The sequence below is a fragment of the Engystomops pustulosus genome, chromosome 3 (assembly GCF_040894005.1).
Source record: "Engystomops pustulosus chromosome 3, aEngPut4.maternal, whole genome shotgun sequence".
Classification (NCBI taxonomy): Eukaryota; Metazoa; Chordata; class Amphibia; order Anura; family Leptodactylidae; genus Engystomops; species Engystomops pustulosus.
In genome coordinates this window covers 233,488,855-233,511,412 of record NC_092413.1, presented here as the reverse complement: position 1 = coordinate 233,511,412, position 22,558 = coordinate 233,488,855, and the positions used below count along the sequence as shown (strand labels likewise).

General features: G+C 47.8%; 1 protein-coding gene across 1 annotated transcript in view; it reads right to left on the bottom strand.

The window, feature by feature from the left end:
• Positions 1 to 1,678, bottom strand: part of LOC140123031 (vomeronasal type-2 receptor 26-like) — a 39,385-nt gene extending 37,707 nt beyond the window's left edge. The window contains exons 1-2 of the mRNA XM_072144283.1: positions 1,637 to 1,678; positions 1,328 to 1,551 (exon numbers count right to left, since the gene is read on the bottom strand). Coding sequence (XP_072000384.1) covers positions 1,328 to 1,551; positions 1,637 to 1,678 — 266 coding nt within the window. The remainder of the gene's footprint in view (positions 1 to 1,327; positions 1,552 to 1,636) is intronic.
• Positions 1,679 to 22,558: the final 20,880 nt, after the last annotated feature.

The window sequence follows — 22,558 nt, the reverse complement described above, 5'->3', positions numbered from 1 at the left end:
TGTGTGTGTATAAGAGTATACGAGTATATAAAAGCGAGTGAATGAATTTAGAACTTTACCTGTGCGTATATAATACAGACGTGTGTTCTTGAGTGCATACATATGTTCGGTTGTATAAACGTGTCTGTACCAATATGTATATTTTTTTTTAAGGGGGAGGGGGGCCCCATGCAGAAATCTGCTATGGGGCCCAAGCTCTCCTAGTTACGCCCCTGCACCTGGGTATTTTACCAGCACTTTCTACATACCAGATATGGACCTTCCTGTATGAATGTGATACAACTGGCTAATATGATTTAGATACCTTTTATATTTCTATTTATTTATCCATTTGCCTAATATTAACAACAGTGAAACTAGATATTTATTTAATTACTAATTTGTTTATTTTATTATTATTTTTTTCATATGAATTTTATGTACCTATTGTACCATTTTGTTTTAACGTGTAAAATACCCAGGAATTCATTTAGATTTTTTGTAAATACTAGATTTCCGTTGCATTGTACAGCTGATAGGAAGAGATTTTTTTTAACATGGTTTTATTTTAACTGTAACTTCTGTTTCCATCTACCAAAAACTTACCTACTGCATACTACAGTGCAGGATACTTCAACTATGTGCATTGCACTTATATTGGGTATCACCACATGTGGCACTTTCATAGTCATAAAGCACCGTCCGTGGCACTGTTATTTTTGGGTTACAGTACGTTGCACTGTTTAAAAATTACATTTAGAAAGTACAATCTATACCAGTAAAATCTTAGGAGCACAGTGTGGGGAAATATTATTTTAGGAGCTCAGTGTGTGGCACAATGATAACCATGGAGCACAGTGATTGGCAAACAAAGTCTTTGTAATTTGTCATCCATCTTTCACAAGATGATCCATTTAGTGAATACACATATTTCTGTCCTATGTGGATGTCAGAGAAATAATCCAATCATCTTGGGCTGGCACTTTGACATCTCCTAAAAGGTTTGCTATTTCCTCCTTGCTTGCTTTAGTCTTATTTTGAGCTAGCTGGCATTTATCTTGAATTCTTTATGCTGGACTTTTTGACTCTTTTCTGACTATTTCTTTGCCTATTGATTTTGTACTCCATCCGTCCTCTTGGTTCTGACCCATATCTTGTTGACTTCTTTGATGTTTTTATTGTCCTGTCTTTGTCTCTGTGTTTGAAATTCTGCACAGTCCACATGTCGACCAGCTGTCACCTACAGCTTTGGGTAGGCTGGGCAATTAGGTAGGGATAGCTGGGTTGGGGTTTTAGTTATGCAGATTTTAGTTTTATGTAAATTACAGAATAAAGATTTTCTACTTACAAATCACAGTTTTGCATTTCTTTCTTTAGGCCAACTGAAGGAAGAAAGTAGCCATAAGACTCGTCAGAAAGTTTAATGATTCCCCCGATGATCAGGTCTCCAGACTCTACAACATTGTTTACATTTCCAATCATTGTCATTTTGCAGGCGCTGTCTGCAATACCTTGTCCAAGGACAAAAGAGGGAGCCATAAACGTGATGTATATAACAAGCAACATGGAGACCTTGGGAGAAGAGAGGAGTCATCATTTATTCAGACATGAAACATTTGGCCTTAAAGTGTAACTCTGATTTCATAATGATCTTTACCAGAATTCCCCTTTCAGAACAACAATATGATTCCCACGTCATTTGGCTTTCCCTTTTCTTTCCAAATACATTCCAATGACATTTTCTATGATAAAGTTACTTTTCAGAAACCATCCCCTGCAGTAGTGGACAGAAACCAACCTGTCCTGTCTTTGCTGAGTTATAAGCTGCCCTCACTTCCCATGATGCTTTGTGTTCTCTCCTAAAGTAACTCCAATGAGAAGTGACTGAGGTTACTGAAGTAATTCAGTAAATCTTGTGAGATTCCTGCAATGAATCCATGGAGCTCTGCATATTGGGTAAGTAATGATTGTACACAGACAGTGAGCCCTAAAACTGAGCCAACCCCCCAAACGATTCCTGCCAGCTTACTGTGTCCACCCCCATAGAGTGAGATCAAACACATCACAAATAGATATAACAAGCTTCAACAGAAACATTGACATTTGTTGGAGCTCGTCTATTGTCAACACTTATCCCGTCAGAAGTCACTGACAAGTTAAGAACACTTTTCTTGTCACTACATACATATAGACACACATAGACAGTCATATACACACATATACACATACACATACATGTATCCATACACACTGTACACATACATGTATACATACACACATACATAGTGTATATACACACATACATACTCTACATACACACATACATAGTGTATATACACACATACATACTGTACATACACAAATACATACTGTATATACACACATACATACTGCACATACACAAATACATACTGTATATACACACATATACACACACATACATGTATCCATACACACTATACACATACATGTATACATACACACATACATAGTGTATATACACACATACATACTGTACATACACACATACATACTGTACATACACAAATACATACTGTACATACACACATACATACTGTAGATACACAGAGCTGAGGACACAGCACACACTGTCAGTCTCTTCTACGGCACACGCTGTCAGTCTCTAGTACAGTACACGCTGTCACTCTCTTGTACGGCACACGCTGTCAGTCTCTAGAACGGCACATGCTGTCACTCTCTTGTACTGCACACGCTGTCAGTCTCTTGTACGGCACACGCTGTCAGTCTCTAGTACGGCACACGCTGTCAGTCTCTAGTACGGCACACGCTGTCAGTCTCTAGTACGGCACACGCTGTCAGTCTCTAGTACAGCACACGCTGTCAGTCTCTAGTACAGCACACGCTGTCAGTCTCTAGTACAGCACACGCTGTCAGTCTCTAGGACATTACCTGCTGTCAGTCTCTGGTACGGCACACACTGTCAGTCTCCAGTACGACACACACTGTCAGTCTCTAGTACAGCTCACGCTGTCAGTCTCTGGTACAGTACACGCTGTCAGTCTCTAGTACGGGACACGCTGTCAGTCTCTAGTACGGGACACGCTGTCAGTCTCTAGTACAGCACACACTGTCAGTCTCTAGTACAGCACACACTGTCAGTCTCTAGTACAGCACACACTGTCAGTCTCTAGTGCAGCACACGCTGTCAGTCTCTAGTGCAGCACACGCTGTCAGTCTCTAGTGCAGCACACGCTGTCAGTCTCTAGTATGGCACACGCTGTCAGACTCAAGTACAGCACACACTGCCAGTCTCACACGCTGTCAGTCTCTAGTACAGCACACACTGTCAGTCTCTAGTATAGCTCACACTGTCAGTCTCACACGCTGTCAGTCTCTAGTACAGCACACGCTGTCAGTCTCTAGTACAGCACACGCTGTCAGTCTCTAGTACAGCACACGCTGTCAGTCTCTAGCACAGCACACGCTGTCAGTCTCTAGCACAGCACACGCTGTCAGTCTCTAGGACATTACCTGCTGTTAGTCTCTGGTACGGCACACACTGTCAGTCTCCAGTACGACACACACTGTCAGTCTCTAGTACAGCACACGCTGTCAGTCTCTAGGACATTACCTGCTGTCAGTCTCTGGTACTGCACACACTGTCAGTCTCCAGTACGACACACACTGTCAGTCTCTAGTACAGCTCACGCTGTCAGTCTCTAGTATGGCACACGCTGTCAGTCTCTAGTACGGGACACGCTGTCAGTCTCTAGTATGGCACACGCTGTCAGTCTCCAGTACGACACACACTGTCAGTCTCTAGTACAGCTCACGCTGTCAGTCTCTGGTACAGTACACGCTGTCAGTCTCTAGTACAGAAAACGCTATCAGTCTCTAGTTTGGCACACGCTGTCAGTCTCTAGCACAGCACATCCTGTGAGTCTCTAGTACAGCACACGCTGTCAGTCTCCAGTACGGCACATGCAATCAGTCTCTTGTATGGCACACGCTGTCAGTCTCTAGTACAGCACACCCTGTCAGTCTCTATGACAGCACACGCTGTCAGTCTCCAGTACGGCACACGCTGTCAGTCTCTAGTATGGCTCACACTCTCAGTCTCTAGTATAGCTCACGCTGTCAGTCTCTAGTACAGCACACGCTGTCAGTCTCTAGTACAGCACACGCTGTCAATCTCTAGTACAACACACGCTGTCAATCTCAAGTACAACACACGCTGTCAGTCTCTAGTACGGCACACGCTGTCAGTCTCTAGTACAGCACACACTGTCAGTCTCTAGTACAGCACACACTGTCAGTTTCTAGTGCAGCACACGCTGTCAGTCTCTAGTACAGCACACGCTGTCAATCTCTAGTACAACACACGCTGTCAATCTCAAGTACAACACACGCTGTCAGTCTCTAGTACGGCACACGCTGTCAGTCTCTAGTACAGCACACACTGTCAGTCTCTAGTACAGCACACACTGTCAGTTTCTAGTGCAGCACACGCTGTCAGTCTCTAGTGCAGCACACGCTGTCAGTCTCTAGTATGGCACACGCTGTCAGTCTCAAGTACAGCACACACTGCCAGTCTCACACGCTGTCAGTCTCTAGTACAGCACACACTGTCAGTCTCTAGTATAGCTCACACTGTCAGTCTCACACGCTGTCAGTCTCTAGTACAGCACACGCTGTCAGTCTCTAGTACTGCACACACTGTCAGTCTCTAGTACAGCACACACTGTCAGTCTCTAGTACATGAAGCTTGCGCTCTGCTGTTGTCACTCACTTGTTACTATGAAGACGCAGCCGGTCTGGAAACCTCCTGAGTCTGAGGAGAAGATCCTGAGCTCCGGAATTTATATCCTCCTGCCACACAAACAGGTTGTGTTATTCCATAAGTTCTTGTGATGACACAGGAGATAATTGTGATGTTTACACGAATCTATAAAAGTTTATAATTGCTCCTTTTACCAAAACACAAACATCTCTGCTACATCATGATGTAAGAAATGCATAGTATGTGGTGGATGTCAGTAACATCCAGGCCTTTCACTTGAATAATTTGTTTTTATTAAAGCAAAACTGAAAGGAGACCCAAATTATCTTCAGGCTGGTGGTGGTGGTGTCATGGTGTGGGGGATATTTTCTTGGCACTCTTTGGGCCCCTTGGTACAACGCCACAGCCTACCTGAGTAATGTTGCTGACCATGTCCATCCCTTTATGAGCACAATGTACCCTGTAACATCTGATGGCTACTTTCAGCAGGATAATGCGCCATGTCATAAAGCTGGAATCATCTCAGACTGGTTTCTTGAACATGACAATGAGGTCACTGGACACAAATGGCCTCCACAGTCACCAGATCTCAATCCAATAGAGCATCTTTGGGATGTGGTGGAACGGGAGATTTGCATCATGGATGTGCTGCCGACAAATCTGCGGCAACTGTGTGATGCCATCATGTCAATATGGAGCAAAATCTCTGAGGAGCTTCCAGCACCTTGTTGTATCTATGCCAGGTGAGTGTATATATATATATATATATATATATATATATATATATATATACATTTTATTTACATTTTTAACCCTGTGATAATCTGTTGCTGAAGTTCCTTTGGCCCCGCACCTGGGATGTGGCCCTTGCAGGCACTGATCCACATTTACTAGAAGCAGTGCATTGTGTACTATGTGCAGTGTCCTGTGTAGTGTGCGGGGGGCGCCAGATTACTGAATACTGGCGCCGGGTCTTCAAGAATCTGGAGCCCCCTGCTGCTCTCAGGAAGTGTCAGGTTTTTTTTTTGCTGCACCTCGTCCATGCTGCAGAATTGTGTCGCAGGTCAGTAATAATTGTGGTGCAGAATAAACACTAACTCTCCCCTTTGAGTGAACATTTTTTCTGGTTTGTCGGACACAAAGCAGCCGCGACACAAAACTGGCGCAGACACTTGATAAATACATGTACAAGACATGTGTATGATCTTTTCCATACAAAGTCAGACAAAACTGGCGCTGACACTTTAATATACACTCACCGGCCACTTTATTAGGTACACCATGCTAGTAACGGGTTGGACCCCCTTTTGCCTTCAGAACTGCCTCAATTCTTCGTGGCATAGATACAACAAGGTGCTGGAAGCGCCACAGAGATTTTGGTCCATAGTGACATGATGGCATCACACAGTTGCCGCAGATTTGTCGGCTGCACATCCATGATGCCAATCTCCCGTTCCACCACATCCCAAAGATGCTCTATTGGATTGAGATCTGTGACTGTGGAGGCCATTTGTGTCCAGTGACCTCATTGTCATGTTCAAGAAACCAGTCTGAGATGATTCCAGCTTTATGACATGGCGCATTATCCTGCTGAAAGTAGCCATCAGATGTTACAGGGGACATTGTGCTCATAAAGGGATGGACATGGTCAGCAACAATACTCAGGTAGGAAAATATTCCCCACACCATGACACCACCACCACCAGCCTGAGCCGCTGATACAAGGCAGGATGGATCCATGACACCACCACCACCAGCCTGAGCCGCTGATACAAGGCAGGATGGATCCATGCTTTCATGTTGTTGACGCCAAATTCTGACCCTACCATCCGAATGTTGCAGCAGAAATCGAGACTCATCAGACCAGGCAACGTTTTTCCAATCTTCTACTGTCCAATTTCGATGAGCTTGTGCAAATTGTAGCCTCAGTTTCCTGTTCTTAGCTGAAAGGAGTGGCACCCGGTGTGGTCTTCTGCTGCTGTAGCCCATCTGCCTCAAAGTTGGACGTACTGTGCGTTCAGAGATGCTCTTCTGCCTACCTTGGTTGTAACGGGTGGCGATTTGAGTCACTGTTGCCTTTCTATCAGCTCGAACCAGTCTGCCCATTCTCCTCTGATCTCTGGCATCAACAAGGCATTTCCGCCCACAGAACTGCCGCTCACTGGATGTTTTTTCTTTTTCGGACCATTCTCTGTAAACTCAAGAGATGGTTGTGAGTAAAAATCCCAGTAGATCAGCAGTTTCTGAAATACTCAGACCAGCCCTTCTGGCACCAACAACCATGCCACATTCAAAGGCCACAAATCACCTTTCTTCCCCATACTGATGCTCGGTGTGACCTGCAGGAGATTGTCTTGACCATGTCTACATGCCTAAATGTACTGAGTTTCTGCCATGTGATTGGCTGATTAAAAATTAAGTGTTAACGAGCAGTTGGACAGGTGTACCTAATAAAGTGGCCGGTGAGTGTATGTGCTCCAGTATGTGCCACTGAACTAATCAGGTCACTGATTGTGTGCAGCAAATATTGACAGGTCAGAGCCATTGCATTTCTATGTACTTGTATTGAATTAATCAAGGTGGTCGGTTTTTAAGAGAACAATTTTAAGACAGTTTTTCTCTTAAATTATTTAACAAGAATGATGTGTGGTCCCTCGCATTTTTAGAAGAATTAGCTAAATAGAATAAAGTAGCAGTAGCCTGAAATTCACAGCTACATGGGGGATGTGGAGGTCAGTGTAATGGGGGGATGTGGAGGTCAGTGTTATGGGGGGCTGTGGAGGTCAGTGTTATGGGGGATGTGGAGGTCAGTGTTATGGGGGGCTGTGGAGGTCAGTGTTATGGGGGCTGTGGTGGTCAGTGTTATGGGGGATGTGGATGTCAGTGTTATGGGGGATGTGGATGTCAGTGTTATGTGGGATGTGGAGGTCAGTGTTATGGGGGGCTGTGGGGGTCAGTGTTATGGGGGATGTGGAGGTCAGTGTTATGGGGGATGTGGAGGTCAGTGTTATGGGGGCTGTGGTGGTCAGTGTTATGGGGGATGTGGATGTCAGTGTTATGGGGGATGTGGATGTCAGTGTTATGTGGGATGTGGAGGTCAGTGGTATGGGGGGCTGTGGGGGTCAGTGTTATGGGGGATGTGGAGGTCAGTGTTATGGGGGATGTGGAGGTCAGTGTAATGGGGGGATGTGGAGGTCAGTGTTATGGGGGGCTGTGGATGTCAGTGTTATGGGGGATGTGGAGGTCAGTGTTATGGGGGGCTGTGGAGATCAGTGTTATGGGGGAACTTTGGAGGTCAGTGTTATGGGGGATGTGGTGGTCAGTGTTAAGGGGGATGTGGATGTCAGTGTTATGGGGGATGTGGATGTCAGTGTTATGGGGGAAGTGGAGGTCAGTGTTATGGGGGAAGTGGATGTCAGTGTTATGGGGGAAGTGGAGGTCAGTGTTATGGGGGCTGTGGTGGTCAGTGTTATGGGGGATGTGGATGTCAGTGTTATGGGGGATGTGGATGTCAGTGTTATGGGGGGCTGTGGGGGTCAGTGTTATGGGGGATGTGGAGGTCAGTGTTATGGGGGATGTGGAGGTCAGTGTTATGGGGAATATGGAGGTCAGTGTTATGGGGGGCTGTGGAGGTCACTGATATGGGGGGATGTGGAGGTCAGTGTTATGGGGGCTGTGGAGATCAGTGTTATGGGGGCTGTGGAGGTCAGTGTTATGGGGGATGTGGAGGTCAGTGTTATGGGGGGCTGTGGAGATCAGTGTTATGGGGGGCTGTGGAGGTCAGTGTTATGGGGGGCTGTGGAGGTCAGTGTTATGGGGGCTGTGGAGGTCATTGTTATGGGGGGCTGTGGAGGTCAGTGTTATGGGGGATGTGGAGGTCAGTGTTATGGGGGGCTGTGGAGGTCAGTGTTATGGGGGGCTGTGGAGGTCATTGTTATGGGGGCTGTGGAGGTCATTGTTATGGAGGTTTGTGGATGTCATTGTTATGGGGGGTCAAAGATGTCAGTGTTATGGATGTTAGTGTTATAGGGGCCTGTGGGTGTCAGTGTTATGGGGGCTGTGAAGGTCAGTGTTATGGGGGATGTCGAGGTCAGTGTTATGGGGGGCTGTAAAGGTCAGTGTTTTGGGGGGCTGTGGAGGTCAGTGTTATGGGGGGATGTGGAGGTCAGTGTTATGGGGGGCTATGGAGGTCAGTGTTATGGGGGCTGTGGTGGTCAGTGTTATAGGGGCCTGTGGGTGTCAGTGTTATGGGGGCTGTGAAGGTCAGTGTTATGGGGGATGTCGAGGTCAGTGTTATGGGGGGCTGTAAAGGTCAGTGTTATGGGGGGCTGTGGAGGTCAGTGTTATGGGGGGATGTGGAGGTCAGTGTTATGGGGGGCTGTGGAGGTCAGTGTTATGGGGGCTGTGGTGGTCAGTGTTATGGGGGATGTGGATGTCAGTGTTATGAGGGATGTGGAGGTCAGTGTTATAGGGGGGCTGTGGGGGTCAGTGTTATGGGGGGATGTGGATGTCGGTATTATAGGGGATGTGGAGTTCAGTGTTATAGGGGCTATGGCAGTCAGTGTTATGGGGGGGCTGTGGGGGTCAGTGTTATGGGGAGGCTGTGGGGGTCAGTGTTATGGGGGGCTGTGGAGGTCAGTGTTATGGGGGGCTGTGGAGGTCAGTGTTATGGGGGGTTGTGGAGGTCAGTGTTAGGGGGGGCTGTGGATGTCGGTGTTGAGGGGGCTGTGGAGGTCAGTGTTGTGGGGGTTGTGGAGGTCAGTGTTGTGGGGGTTGTGGAGGTCAGTGTTATGGGGGGCTGTGGAGGTCAGTGTTAGGGGGGGCTGTGGATGTCGGTGTTGTGGGGGCTGTGGATGTCAGTGTTGTGGGGGCTGTGGATGTCAGTGTTGTGGGGGCTATTTATGTCAGTGTTGTGGGGGTTGTGGAGGTCAGTGTTGTGGGGGTTGTGGAGGTCAGTGTTGTGGCGGCTGTGGATGTCGGTGTTGTGGCGGCTGTGGATGTCAGTAATGTGGGGGCTGTGGATGTCAGTGTTGTGGGGGCTGTGGATGTCAGTGTTGTGGGGGCTGTGGATGTCAGTGTTGTGGGGGCTGTGGATGTCAGTGTTGTGGGGGCTGTGGATGTCAGTGTTGTGGGGGCTGTGGATGTCAGTGTTGTGGGGGCTGTGGAGGTCAGTGTTGTGGGGGCTGTGGAGGTCAGTGTTGTGGGGGCTGTGGAGGTCAGTGTTATGGGGGGCTGTGGAGGTCAGTGTTATGGGGGATGTGGATGTCAGTGTTATGAGGGATGTGGAGGTCAGTGTTATGGGGGGACTGTGGGGGTCAGTGTTATGGGGGGATGTGGATTTCGGTATTATGGGGGATGTGGAGTTCAGTGTTATAGGGGCTATGGCAGTCAGTGTTATGGGGGGGCTGTGGGGGTCAGTGTTATGGGGGGGCTGTGGGGGTCAGTGTTATGGGGGGCTGTGGAGGTCAGTGTTATGGGGGGCTGTGGAGGTCAGTGTTATGGGGGGTTGTGGAGGTCAGTGTTATGGGGGGCTGTGGAGATCAGGGTTAGGGGGGGCTGTGGATGTCGGTGTTATGGGGGCTGCGGGTGTTGGTGTTGTGGGGGCTGTGGATGTCAGTGTTGTGGGGGCTGTGGATGTCAGTGTTATGGGGGATGTGGGGGTCAGTGTTATGGGGGGATGTGGAGGTCAGTGTTATGGGGGATGTGGGGGTCAGTGTTATGGGGGATGTGGATGTCAGTGTTATGAGGGATGTGGAGGTCAGTGTTATGGGGGGCCGTGGGGGTCAGTGTTATGGGGGATGTGGAGGTCAGTGTTATGGGGGATGTGGAAGTCAGTGTTATGGGGAATATGGAGGTCAGTGTTATGGGGGGATGTGGAGGTCAGTGTTATGGGGGGCTGTGGAGATCAGTGTTATGGGGGATTTGGAGGTCAGTGTTTTGGGGGCTGTGGAGATCAGTGTTATGGGGGCTGTGGAGGTCAGTGTTATGGGGGCTGTGGAGATCAGTGTTATGGTGGATGTGGAGGTCAGTGTTTTGGGGGCTGTGGAGATCAGTGTTATGGGGGGCTGTGGTTATCAGTGTTATGGGGGGCTGTGGAGGTCAGTGTTATGGGGGATGTGGAGGTCAGTGTTATGGGGGCTGTGGTGGTCAGTGTTATGGGGGGCTGTGGTTATCAGTGTTATGGGGGGCTGTGGAGGTCAGTGTTATGGGGGATGTGGAGGTCAGTGTTATGGGGGCTGTGGAGGTCAGTGTTATGGGGGCTTTGGATGTCAGTGTTATGGGGCTGTGGATGTCATCATTTTCTACTACTCTCTTTCTCATCTTTGAAGTCTGGACCCTGTGACATGACTCCTCGTCATCCTCATCGGACTCCACATAACTGCCGCCTGTAATGATATAGAGTTGATGTCAGCAGAGGTGCCACAAACAAGTCCTCCTCCCCCCAGGGGGCTGTGTGGGCATATTACATATTCATTTTAGGGGGAAGAACTATGGAGGGAAAGAACTTGACCCTTAAAGAGAACCTGTCAGGCAAAATAACCCCCTAAACTAATTATATTTTCATAAACTGCCATTAGAAAGCATTGCCTCTATCCCTTCATTGTCGCTCTACATGCCTGTAAACTTAAGCATTCAAGCTGTCCGGCTTATTAATGAGTGGGAGGCACAGCCACACCCCCAGTGCTTGACGGACAGCCTGTATATTGATGTGAGGTATAATGGTGTAAAGGCTGCTCCATATGCTTCCTGTTGGCCACGCCTCCTGCAGCCTGTGTGTATAAAGGAAAGATACCACAGCTCCAGGCTGTCTGTGTCACACATGTGTATAGCAGAACATGTCAGGTACTTGTGTAGCTGATGTCTGTGTCTCACATGTGTATAGCAGAACATGTCAGGTGCTTATGTAGCTGATGTCTGTGTCTCACACATGTGTATAGCAGAACATGTCAGGCAATTGTGTAGCTGATGTCTGTGTCTATCATATGTGTGTAGAAGAACATGTCAGGTACTTGTGTAGCTGATGTCTGTGTATCACACATCTGTATAGCAGAACATGTCAGGTACTTGTGTAGCTGATGTCTGTGTCTCTCACGTGTATAGCAGAACATGTCAGGTACTTGTGTAGCTGATGTCTGTGTCTAACACATGTGTATAGCAGAATATTTCAGGTACTTGTGTAGCTGATGTCTGTGTCTCACACATGTGTATAGCAGAACATGTCAGGTACTTGTGTAGCTGATGTCTGTGTGTTTCACATGTGTGTAGCAGAACATGTCAGGTACTTGTGTAGCTGATGTCTGTGTCTTACACATGTGTATAGCAGAACATGTCAGGTACTTGTGTAGCAAATGTCTGTGTCTCACATGTGTATAGCAGAAAATGTCAGGCACTTGTGTAGCTGATGTCTGTGGCTCACATGTGGATAGCAGAACATGTCAGGTACTTGTGTAGCTGATGTCTGTGTCTCTGTGTATTAGGAGGATGCAGCATGTCAGCAGATGAAGCACAGACACTAGCAATGCTTTACTATACATTACACACAGACATAAGCAGGGGGAGGAGTGGGGAGGGGTAACAGGAGTGACATCACTGCCTCTGACCATGTGACCCACCTCATTTACATAATAAAGAAAAGATGATTTTATAATCATAATTGTATGAATTGACTAGATAAAGGCTGTGATGGATCCTTGTGAGCTGCTGCAACAGGTAGAGGTGACAGGACAAGTGACAGAGACCTGATGATTGGTGTCCTTTAATACCATGATTGCATAATGTATATTCTCCCCCGGTAACATACACTTACCGTCACCTGTAACGTCTCTGTATTCCTTCCTTCCATCTCTGGAATTCTCATCATCAGAGGACACATAGATGATGTCTTATATAAAGAGAGAGAAATATCTGTGAGATCACATCTCAACAGCCCAGGGAGTGACATCATATCCTAATAGTCCTGGCAGTGACATCACATCCTAATAGCCCTGGGAGTGACATCACATCCTAATAGTCCTGAGAGTGACATCACATCCTAATAGTCCTGGGAGTGACATCACATCCTAATAGTCCTGGGAGTGACATCATATCCTAATAGCCCTGGGAATGACATCACATCCTAATAGTCCTGGGAGTGACATCACATCCTAATAGTCCTGGGAGTGACATCATATCCTAATAGTCCAGGGAGTGACATCACATCCTAATAGTCCTGGCAGTAACATCATATCCTAATAGCCCTGGGAATGACATCACATCCTAATAGTCCTGGCAGTGACATCATATCCTAATAGTCCTGGCAGTGACATCACATCCTAATGGTCCTGGGAGTGACATCACATCCTAATAGTCCTGAGAGTGACATCATATCCTAATAGCCCTGGGAATGACATCACATCCTAATAGTCCTGGCAGTGACATCATATCCTAATAGTCCTGGCAGTGACATCACATCCTAATAGCCCTGGGAGTGACATCACATCCTAATAGTCCTGGGAGTGACATCACATCCTAATGGCCCTGGGAGTGACATCATATACTAATAGTCCTGGGAATGACATCACATCCTAATAGTCCTGGCAGTGACATCATATTCTAATAGTCCTGGCAGTGACATCACATCCTAATAGTCCTGGGAGTGACATCACATCCTAATAGTCCTGAGAGTGACATCATAGCCTAATAGCCCTGGGAATGACATCACATCCTAATAGTCCTGGGAGTGACATCATATCCTAATAGTCCTGGCAGTGACATCACATCCTAATAGTCCTGGCAGTGACATCACATCCTAAAAGTCCTGAGAGTGACATCAAATCCTAATAGCCCTGGCAGTGACATCACATCCTAATAGTCCTGGCAGTGACATCACATCCTAATAGTCCTGGCAGGGACATAACATTCTAATAGCCCTGGCAGTGACATCACATCCTAATAGTCCTGAGAGTGACATCACATCCTAATAGTCCTGGGAGTGACTCCTAATAGTCCTGAGAGTGACATCACATACTAATATTCCTAGCAGTGACTCCTAATAGTCCTGAGAGTGACATCACATACTAATAGTCCTAGCAGTGACATCACATCCTAATAGCCCTGGCAGCGACATAACATCCTAATAGCCCTGGGAGTGACATCAAATCCTTATAGTCCTAGCAGTGACATCACATCCTTATAGCCCTGGGAGTGACATCACATGCTAATAGTCTTGGCAGTGACATCACATCCTAATAGTCCTGGGAGTGACATCATATATTAATAGTCCTGGGAGTGACATCATTTACTAAAAGTCCTTAGAGTGACATCATATCCTAATAGTCCTGAGAGTGACATCATATCCTAATAGTCCTAGCAGTGACATCACATCCTAATAGTCCTGGGAGTGACATCACATCCTAATAGTCCTGGGAGTGACATCACATCCTAATAGTCATGGGAGTGACATCACATCCTAATAGCCCTGGGAGTGACATCACATGCTAATAGTCTTGGCAGTGACATCACATCCTAATAGTCCTGGGAGTGACATCACATCCTAATAGTCATGGGAGTGACATCACATCCTAATAGCCCTGGGAGTGACATCACATGCTAATAGTCTTGGCAGTGACATCACATCCTAATAGTCCTGGGAGTGACATCATATACTATAGTCCTGGGAGTGACATCATGTACTAAAAGTCCTGAGAGTGACATCATATCCTAATAGTCCTGAGAGTGATATCATATCCTAATAGTCCTGGGAGTGACATCACATCCTAAGAATCCTAGCAGTGACATCATTTCCTAATAGTCCTGGGAGTGACATCACATCCTAATAGCCCTGGGAGTGACATCACATCCTAATAGTCCTGGCAGTGACATCACATTCTAATGGTCCTGGGAATGACATTACATCCTAAAAGTCCTGGGATCGACATCACATCCTAATAGCCCTGGGAGTGATATCACGTCCTAATAGCCCTGGCAGTGACATCACATCCTAATAGTCCTGAGAGTGACATCACATCCTAATAGTCATGGGAGTGACATCACATCCTAATAGCCCTGAGAGTGACATCACATCCTAATGGCCCTGGGAGTGACATCATATACTAATAGTCCTGGGAGTTACATCATATACTAATAGTCCAGGAGAGTGACATCATATCCTAATAGTCCTGAGAGTGACATCATATGCTAATAGTCTAAGAAGTGACACCACATCCTAATGGCCCTGGGAGTGACATCACATCCTAAAAGTCCTGGGAGTGACATCACATCCTAATAGCCCTGGGAGTGACATCATATGCTATTAGTCTTGGAAGTGACATCACATCCTAATAGTCCTGGGAGTGACATCATATACTAATAGTCCTGGGAGTGACATCATGTACTAAAAGTCCTGAGAGTGACATCATATCCTAATAGTCCTGAGAGTGACATCACATCCTAAGAATCCTAGCAGTGACATCATTTCCTAATAGTCCTGGGAGTGACATCACATCCTAATAGTCCTGAGAGTGACATCATATCCTAATAGTCCTGAGAGTGACATCATATCCTAATAGTCCTGGGAGTGACATCACATCCTAAGAATCCTAGCAGTGACATCATTTCCTAATAGCCCTGGGAGTGACATCATATACTAATAGTCCTGGGAGTTACATCATATACTAATAGTCCAGGAGAGTGACATCATATCCTAATAGTCCTAAGAGTGACATCATATGCTAATAGTCTAAGAAGTGACACCACATCCTAATGGCCCTGGGAGTGACATCACATCCTAAAAGTCCTGGGAGTGACATCACATCCTAATAGCCCTGGGAGTGACATCATATGCTATTAGTCTTGGAAGTGACATCACATCCTAATGGCCCTGGGAGTGACATCACATCCTAAAAGTCCTGGGAGTGACATCACATCCTTAAAGTCCTGGGAGTGACATCACATCCTAATAGCCCTGGCAGTGACATCACATCCTAATGGCCCTGGGCGTGACATTATATCCTAATAGTCCTGGCAGTGACATCACATCCTAATAGCCCTGGCAGTGACATCACATCCTAATAGTCCTGAGAGTGACATCACATCCTAATAGCCCTGGGCGTGACATCACATCCTAATAGTCCTGAGAGTGACATCACATCCTAATGGCCCTGGGAGTGACATCATATACTAATAGTCGTGGCAGTGACATCACATCCTAATGGCCCTGGGCGTGACATCATATCCTAATAGTCCTAGCAGTGACATCACATCCTAATAGTCCTGGCAGTGACATAACATCCTAATTAGAGATGAGCGAGCACTAAAATGCTCGAGTGCTCGTCTCGAATAACGAGCCCCATTGAAGTCAATGGGAGACTCGAGCATTTTTCAAGGGGACCAAGGCTCTGCACAGGGAAGCTTGGCCAAACACCTGGGGACCTCAGAAAAGGATGGAAACACCACGGAAATGGACAGGAAACAGCAGGGGCAGCATGCATGGATGCCTCTGAGGCTGCTTAATCATACCATTATGCCAAAATTATGGGCAACAGCATGGCCATGACAGAGTGACCGAATGAGGCTAGATAGCATCTAAAACATGCAATAATTGACCCTGACACTATAGGGGACGGCATGCAGAGGCAGCGGCAGGCTAGAGAGTGTCATGGCGACAAACCCTAAATGGACTCAGGCTTCAAACCAATGGGTGGCAGAGAGGAACCAAAGGAGATGAGCAAGAAGCACTGAAATGATTTCCTATGTGAACAAAAGGTTGACGGTATATTTAGTCGATAACACAGCATGGTGGTGACATAGTGACCAAGTTCCAGAACGTATCTGGTGAAACACCCGAAAAATGAGTCTGACACAGCTCGTTTGGTAAGGGGACGACATCTGGAGGCAGCCATGGAGACGACTTCCATGAATAAGAACGACAGTATGGGGCATCCATATTGCGCTGCTGTGATTGCAACTTCAGGTCTCCAGCATGGCGGCGACAGATGGGCCTAGTTCCACTATGTATCTGGTGAAACACCTGAAAATTCTGCCTGACACAGCTCGTTTGATAAGGGGATGATGTGCTGCATATCCTCTCGTGCTCCAGCGTCTGGGGTATAGAGAGTTGAAAGTTGCGCATGGAGACATTGGTGGACGTTGTGGAGGATTGTGGAGGCAAAATGGACAGGAAACAGCAGGGGCAGCATGCATGGATCCCTCAGAGGCTGCTTTATCTTGGGATGGAGCTGGCGGTCCGCTGCCAGGCGAGCTTTCGCCTGTCCAAGCCCCTGTCTCTCGGCTCCTCCCCACCCAAAATGGGCCTGGGGGCCAGAAGCGTTTACTTTGAAAAAATTATAATTTTCAAAGCAGGCGGGGTGGTTTAAATATTTCACCTAGGAATAATGGAATAGCATAGTGGTTCTATTTTGTATTGTTTTTTCGGAAATGGTTCCATGATTAAGAGCGACAGTATGGGGCATCCATATTGCGCTGCCATGATTGCAAATTCAGGTCTCCAGCATGGCGGCGACAGATGGGCCGAGTTTCACTATAAATCTGGTGAAACACCTGAAAATTCTGCCTGACACAGCTCGTTTGATAAGGAGACCATGTATGGAGGCAGTGAAGTAGTAGTAGATTAAAGGTGCTGCAGTTAAAACTATGTAAGTTGGATCTTGGGATGGAGCTGGCGGTCCGCTGCCAGGCGAGCTTTCGCCTGTTCGAGGCCCTGTCTCTCGGCTCCTCCCCAAACACCACTTCTAAGAACCTTTTGTATAAGATCAAGTGTAGTAGCGTTCTTATAAGTTTGGGTTATGGCGGTTGAGGGGAATGTAAACAGATGCGCAAGAAGCGCTGAAATAATATCGGTAAATGATAAAAGTTTGCCAGTATATTTTGTGGATAACACAGCAGGGTGGCGACAAAGTTAACAAGTTTGATGTGGAAGCCATGAAAACAACCCAAAATTCTGCCTGACACAGCTCGTTTAATAAGGGGACGATGTATGGAGGCAGTGAACTAGTAGTAGATTAAAGGTGCTGCAGTTAAAACTATGTTAGTTGGATCTTGAGATGGAGCTGGCGCTCCGCTGCCAGGCGAGCTTTCGCCAATCCAAGCCCCTGTCTCTAGGCTACTCCCCAAACAGCACTTCTAAGAACCTTTTGTATGAGATCAAGTGTAGTAGCGTTCTTATAAGTTTGGGATATGGCGGGTGAGGCAAGATATAAACAGATGCGCAAGAAGCGCTGAAATAATATCGGTAAATGATAAAAGTTTGCCAGTATATTTTGTGGATTACACAGCAGGGTGGCGACAAAGTTTGATGTGGAATCCATGAAAACAACCCAAAATTCTGTCTGACACAGTTCGTTTGATAAGGAGACAATGTATGGAGGCAGCTATATGGACGACTTTTGGAGGCAGCTATGGCGATGACGTGTGGAGGTAGCAATGGAGACAACGTGTGGAGCCAGCTAAAAAGACGACATGTGGAGGCTGCTATGGAGACTATTTAATTTGGATAGTGCCTGTATGTGGCAGTCCAAAAAAGTTTTCAAACCAGAGGAGCAGGTAGGTGGTCCTCCAGAAAAATTAAATAGATTGAGTGCCTGTATGTGGCACTCCCAAAAATTGCTTAAAACAGAGGACCGGGTAGGTGGCCCTCCAGAAAAATTAAATACATTGGGGCACATTTACTTACCCGGTCCAGTCGCGATCCAGCGGCGGGTTCTCCGACGCTGATTCGGGTTCTGCTGGGATTCACTAAGGTCCGTGCGCCAATATTCACCAGGTGTCGCTGCTGCGCCGAGGTCCGCTGGAGTTCACCTGCTTTTTTCTGGTGTATGTGAGTGCTTGATCTTGCGACACAAATGGCTTTTTAAATTCTGCGGTTTTTCCGAATCCTTCGGGTTGTCCGATGGCCACGCCCCCCGATTTATGGCGCGCGAAAGTCGGCGCGATTGCGCCAAAAATCGATCGCGTGCGCCACAATTCCGTGAAATACAGCGCAAAGAGGAAATATTCGGGAAAAACCCGACGGATTCGCAGCTGCGGACCCTTAGTAAATGTGCCCCATAGAGTACTATAGCTAGAGCCAGTTGGCCCTGGCAAAAAATAGCCAGTTTCCTATGCTTTAGTGTACAAAGAGGAGAAGAAGGAGGACAATGAGGAGGAGTGCATACATTATTCAGGTTGAGCTTCTTTCACCTGGTGTACGCTTATCGGTGATGATGCCACCAGCTGCACTGAAAACCCGCTCGGACAACATGCTAGCGGCAGGGCAGGCAAGAACCTCCAAGGCGTACAGCGCCAGTTCGTGCCACATGTCCAGCTTTGAAACCCAGTAGTTGTAGGGAGCTGTGTGATCATTTAGGACGATGGTATGGTCAGCTACGTACTCCCTCACCATCTTTCTGTAAAGATCAGCTCTACTCTGCCGAGACTGGGGACAGGTGACAGTGTCTTGCTGGGGTGACATAAAACTGGCAAAGGCCTGGTAAAGCGTACCCCTGCCAGTGCTGGACAAGCTGCCTGCTCGCCTACTCTCCCTCGCTACTTGTCCCGCAGAAGTACGCCCTCTGCCGCTAGCGCTGTCAGAAGGGAAATACTGTTTCAGCTTGTGCACCAGGGCCTGCTGGTATTCATGCATTCTCACACTCCTTTCCTCTCCAGGGATGAGAGTGGAAAGATTTTGCTTGTACCGTGGGTCCAGGAGAGTGAATACCCAGTAATCGGTGCTGGAATAAATTCTTTGAACGCGAGGGTCACGGGATAGGCAGCCTAGCATGAAATCTGCCATATGTGCCAGAGTCCCAACACGCAAGAATTCACTCCCCTCACTGGCCTGACTGCCCATTTCCTCCTCCTCCAACTCCTCCAACTCCTCTTCTTCTGCCCATACACGCTGAACAGTGAAGGACTGAACAATGGTCCCCTCTTCTGTCTCGCCAACATTCTCCTCCTCTTCCTCCTCATCCTCCTCCACCTCCTCCGATATGCGCTGAGAAACAGACCTAAGGGTGCTTTGGCTATCAACAAGGGAATCTTCTTCCCCCGTCTCTTGTGACGAGCCCAAAGCTTCCGACTTCATGCTGACCAGAGAGTTTTTCAACAGGCCAAGCAGCGGGATGGTGAGGCTGATGATGGCGGCATCGCCACTGACCATCTGTGTTGACTCCTCAAAGTTACTCAGCACCTGACAGATATCAGACATCCACGTCCACTCCTCATTGTAGACTTGAGGAAGCTGACTGACCTGACTACCAGTTCTGGTGGAAATTGACATCTGGCAGTCTACAATCGCTCGGCGCTGCTGGTAAACTCTGGATAACATGGTTAATGTTGAATTCCACCTCGTGGGCACGTCGCACAACAGTTGGTGAGCAGGCAGTTGGAGGCGGCGCTGCGCCGCCCTGAGAGTGGCAGCATCTGTGCTGGACTTCCTGAAATGCGCACAGTTACGGCGCACCTTCGTGAGAAAATCAGACAGATTGGGGTATGTCTTGAGGAAACGCTGAACTATGAGATTTAACACATGGGCCAGGCATGGCACATGTGTCAGTCTGCCGAGTTGCAGAGCCGCCACCAGGTTACGGCCGTTGTCACACACAACCATGCCTGGCTTCAGGTTCAGCGGTGCCAGCCACAGATCAGTCTGCGCCGTGATGCCCTGTAAAAGCTCTTGGGCGGTGTGCCTTTTATCGCCTAGCAGTTTGAGCACCGCCAGCATCTCCAGGCTAAGCAACTTGGAGATGTGGACGTTGAGGGCTTGGGCGTGTGGGTGGGTTGCGCTATACTTCCTTTTGCGCTCCAGTTTCTGGGGTATGGAGAGCTGAACGCTGGTGTATGCTGTGGAGGATCGTGGAGGCGAAGATGGGGTTTTCGCTTGGGAGGTGTTTGGGCCAAGGTCCTGGGCAGGGAGCTGACTAGCAGATAACACAGGGGAAGGAGCAGTGGTGTGCCCGGCCGGAGGTGAACGGGCTTGGTGCCATTGAGTGGGGTGTTTAGCATTCATATGCCTGCGCATACTGGTGGTAGTTAAGCTAGTAGTGGTGGAACCCCTGCTTATCCTGGTTTGGCAAAGGTTGCACACCAAAGTCCGTCGGTCATCCGGTGTTTCTTTAAAGAACCTCCAGGCTTCTGAAAATCTAGCCCTCGCCACGGGAGCTTGACTACGGGCCTCTTCCAACCTGTTCTGCTATAGGACTCGCCTCCGTCTCAGAAGCACTGTGTTCACCCGGCCTATCAACCCAGCTTGGGTCTGTCACCTCATCATCCTCCGATCCCTCAGTCTGCTCCCCCCTCGGACTTCCTGCCCTGACAACAACTTCACCACTGTCTGACAACCGTGTCTCCTCATCGTCCGACACCTCTTTACACACTTCTTCCACTATGTCAATAATGTCATCATCACCCACAGACTGCGACTGGTGGAAAACCTGGGCATTGGAAAATTGCTCAGCAGCAACCGGACAAGTGGTTTGTGGCTGTGGGAAGGGTCCAGAAAACAGTTCCTCAGAGTATGCCGGTTCAAATGCCAAATTTTGCTGGGAGGGGGCAGACTGGGGGGAAGGAGGCTGAGGTGGAGGAGCTGGAGGAGTGCTGATTTCGGTGACATGGGTGGACTGCGTGGAAGACTGACTGTTGGACAAATGGCTAGAAGCATTGTCCGCAATCCATGACATCACCTCTTCGCACTGTTCTGGCCTCAACAGTGCTCTACCACGAGTCCCAGTAACTTGAGACATGATGAACCTAGGGAGTGTAGCTCTGCGGCGTTCCCCTGCTCCCTCATCAGCAGGTGGTGTCTCACCCCGCCCAGGACCACGGCCTCTGACCCCTGCAGTAGTTGGACGTAAGCCGTTGGGGTTCTCCTATGGCTATTTTGTAGCCTACAATGAAAGCACACTGCTTTGCAAGATGAGTTTGAGCTATAAAATGAAATAAAGGTAAAAAAAAAAAAAAATCAGCAGACTCTGCCTAATTCTAATCAAACCCCTAATAAATTGTCCCATTTTGGTGTTTGAGGTGGATATGTGTGTCACTAAGAGCTAAACACAACGGTAGCAAGTCCCCCTGCAAATTCCTCACAATATGGTACTAGCTGCACTACTAATGCCTGCAAGCCCAGCCACAAGCAAACAAAAAAAAAAAAGTATAACGTTATTGTAGCCCTAAGAAGGGCTGTTGAGTTCTTGTAGAATCACTCCTGCCTAACGCTATTCTAATAGAACACCCTAATGCTATCCCTGACCAGCAGCAGTTCTCTCCCTAGCGGCATCCAGACACAGAATGATCCGAGCAGCGCGGGCAGGGACTAGTCTATTCCAGGGTCACCTGATCTGGCCAGCCAACCACTGCTATCGACGTGTAAGGGTACCACGTCATGCTGGGTGGAGTGCAGAGTCTCCTGGCTTGTGATTGGCTCTGTTTCTGGCCGCCAAAAAGCAAAACGGCGGGAGATGCCATTTTCTCGAGCGGGCGAAGTATTCGTCCGAGCAACGAGCAGTTTCGAGTACGCTAATGCTCGAACGAGCATCAAGCTCGGACGAGTATGTTCGCTCATCTCTACTCGGGAACGTTGGCCCTCTTTTGGCAGGCCCCTTAGGAGTTCTTCCAGGGGAGCCGCCAGCTGGGCAAACTTTGGGATAAAGCGTCTGTAATAACTGGCAAATCCCAGGAAGCTTTTGATATCCTGTATGGTTGATGGGGTAGGCCAGTCATGGACAGCTGCAATCTTCTCTGGATCTGGCTCAATTCCGTGAGGGCTCACCACATGTTCCAGGTACTTGAGGTTGCAGCAGATGGCACTTGGATGGCTTGACCTTCAACCCTTGTTGGGTCAGGATT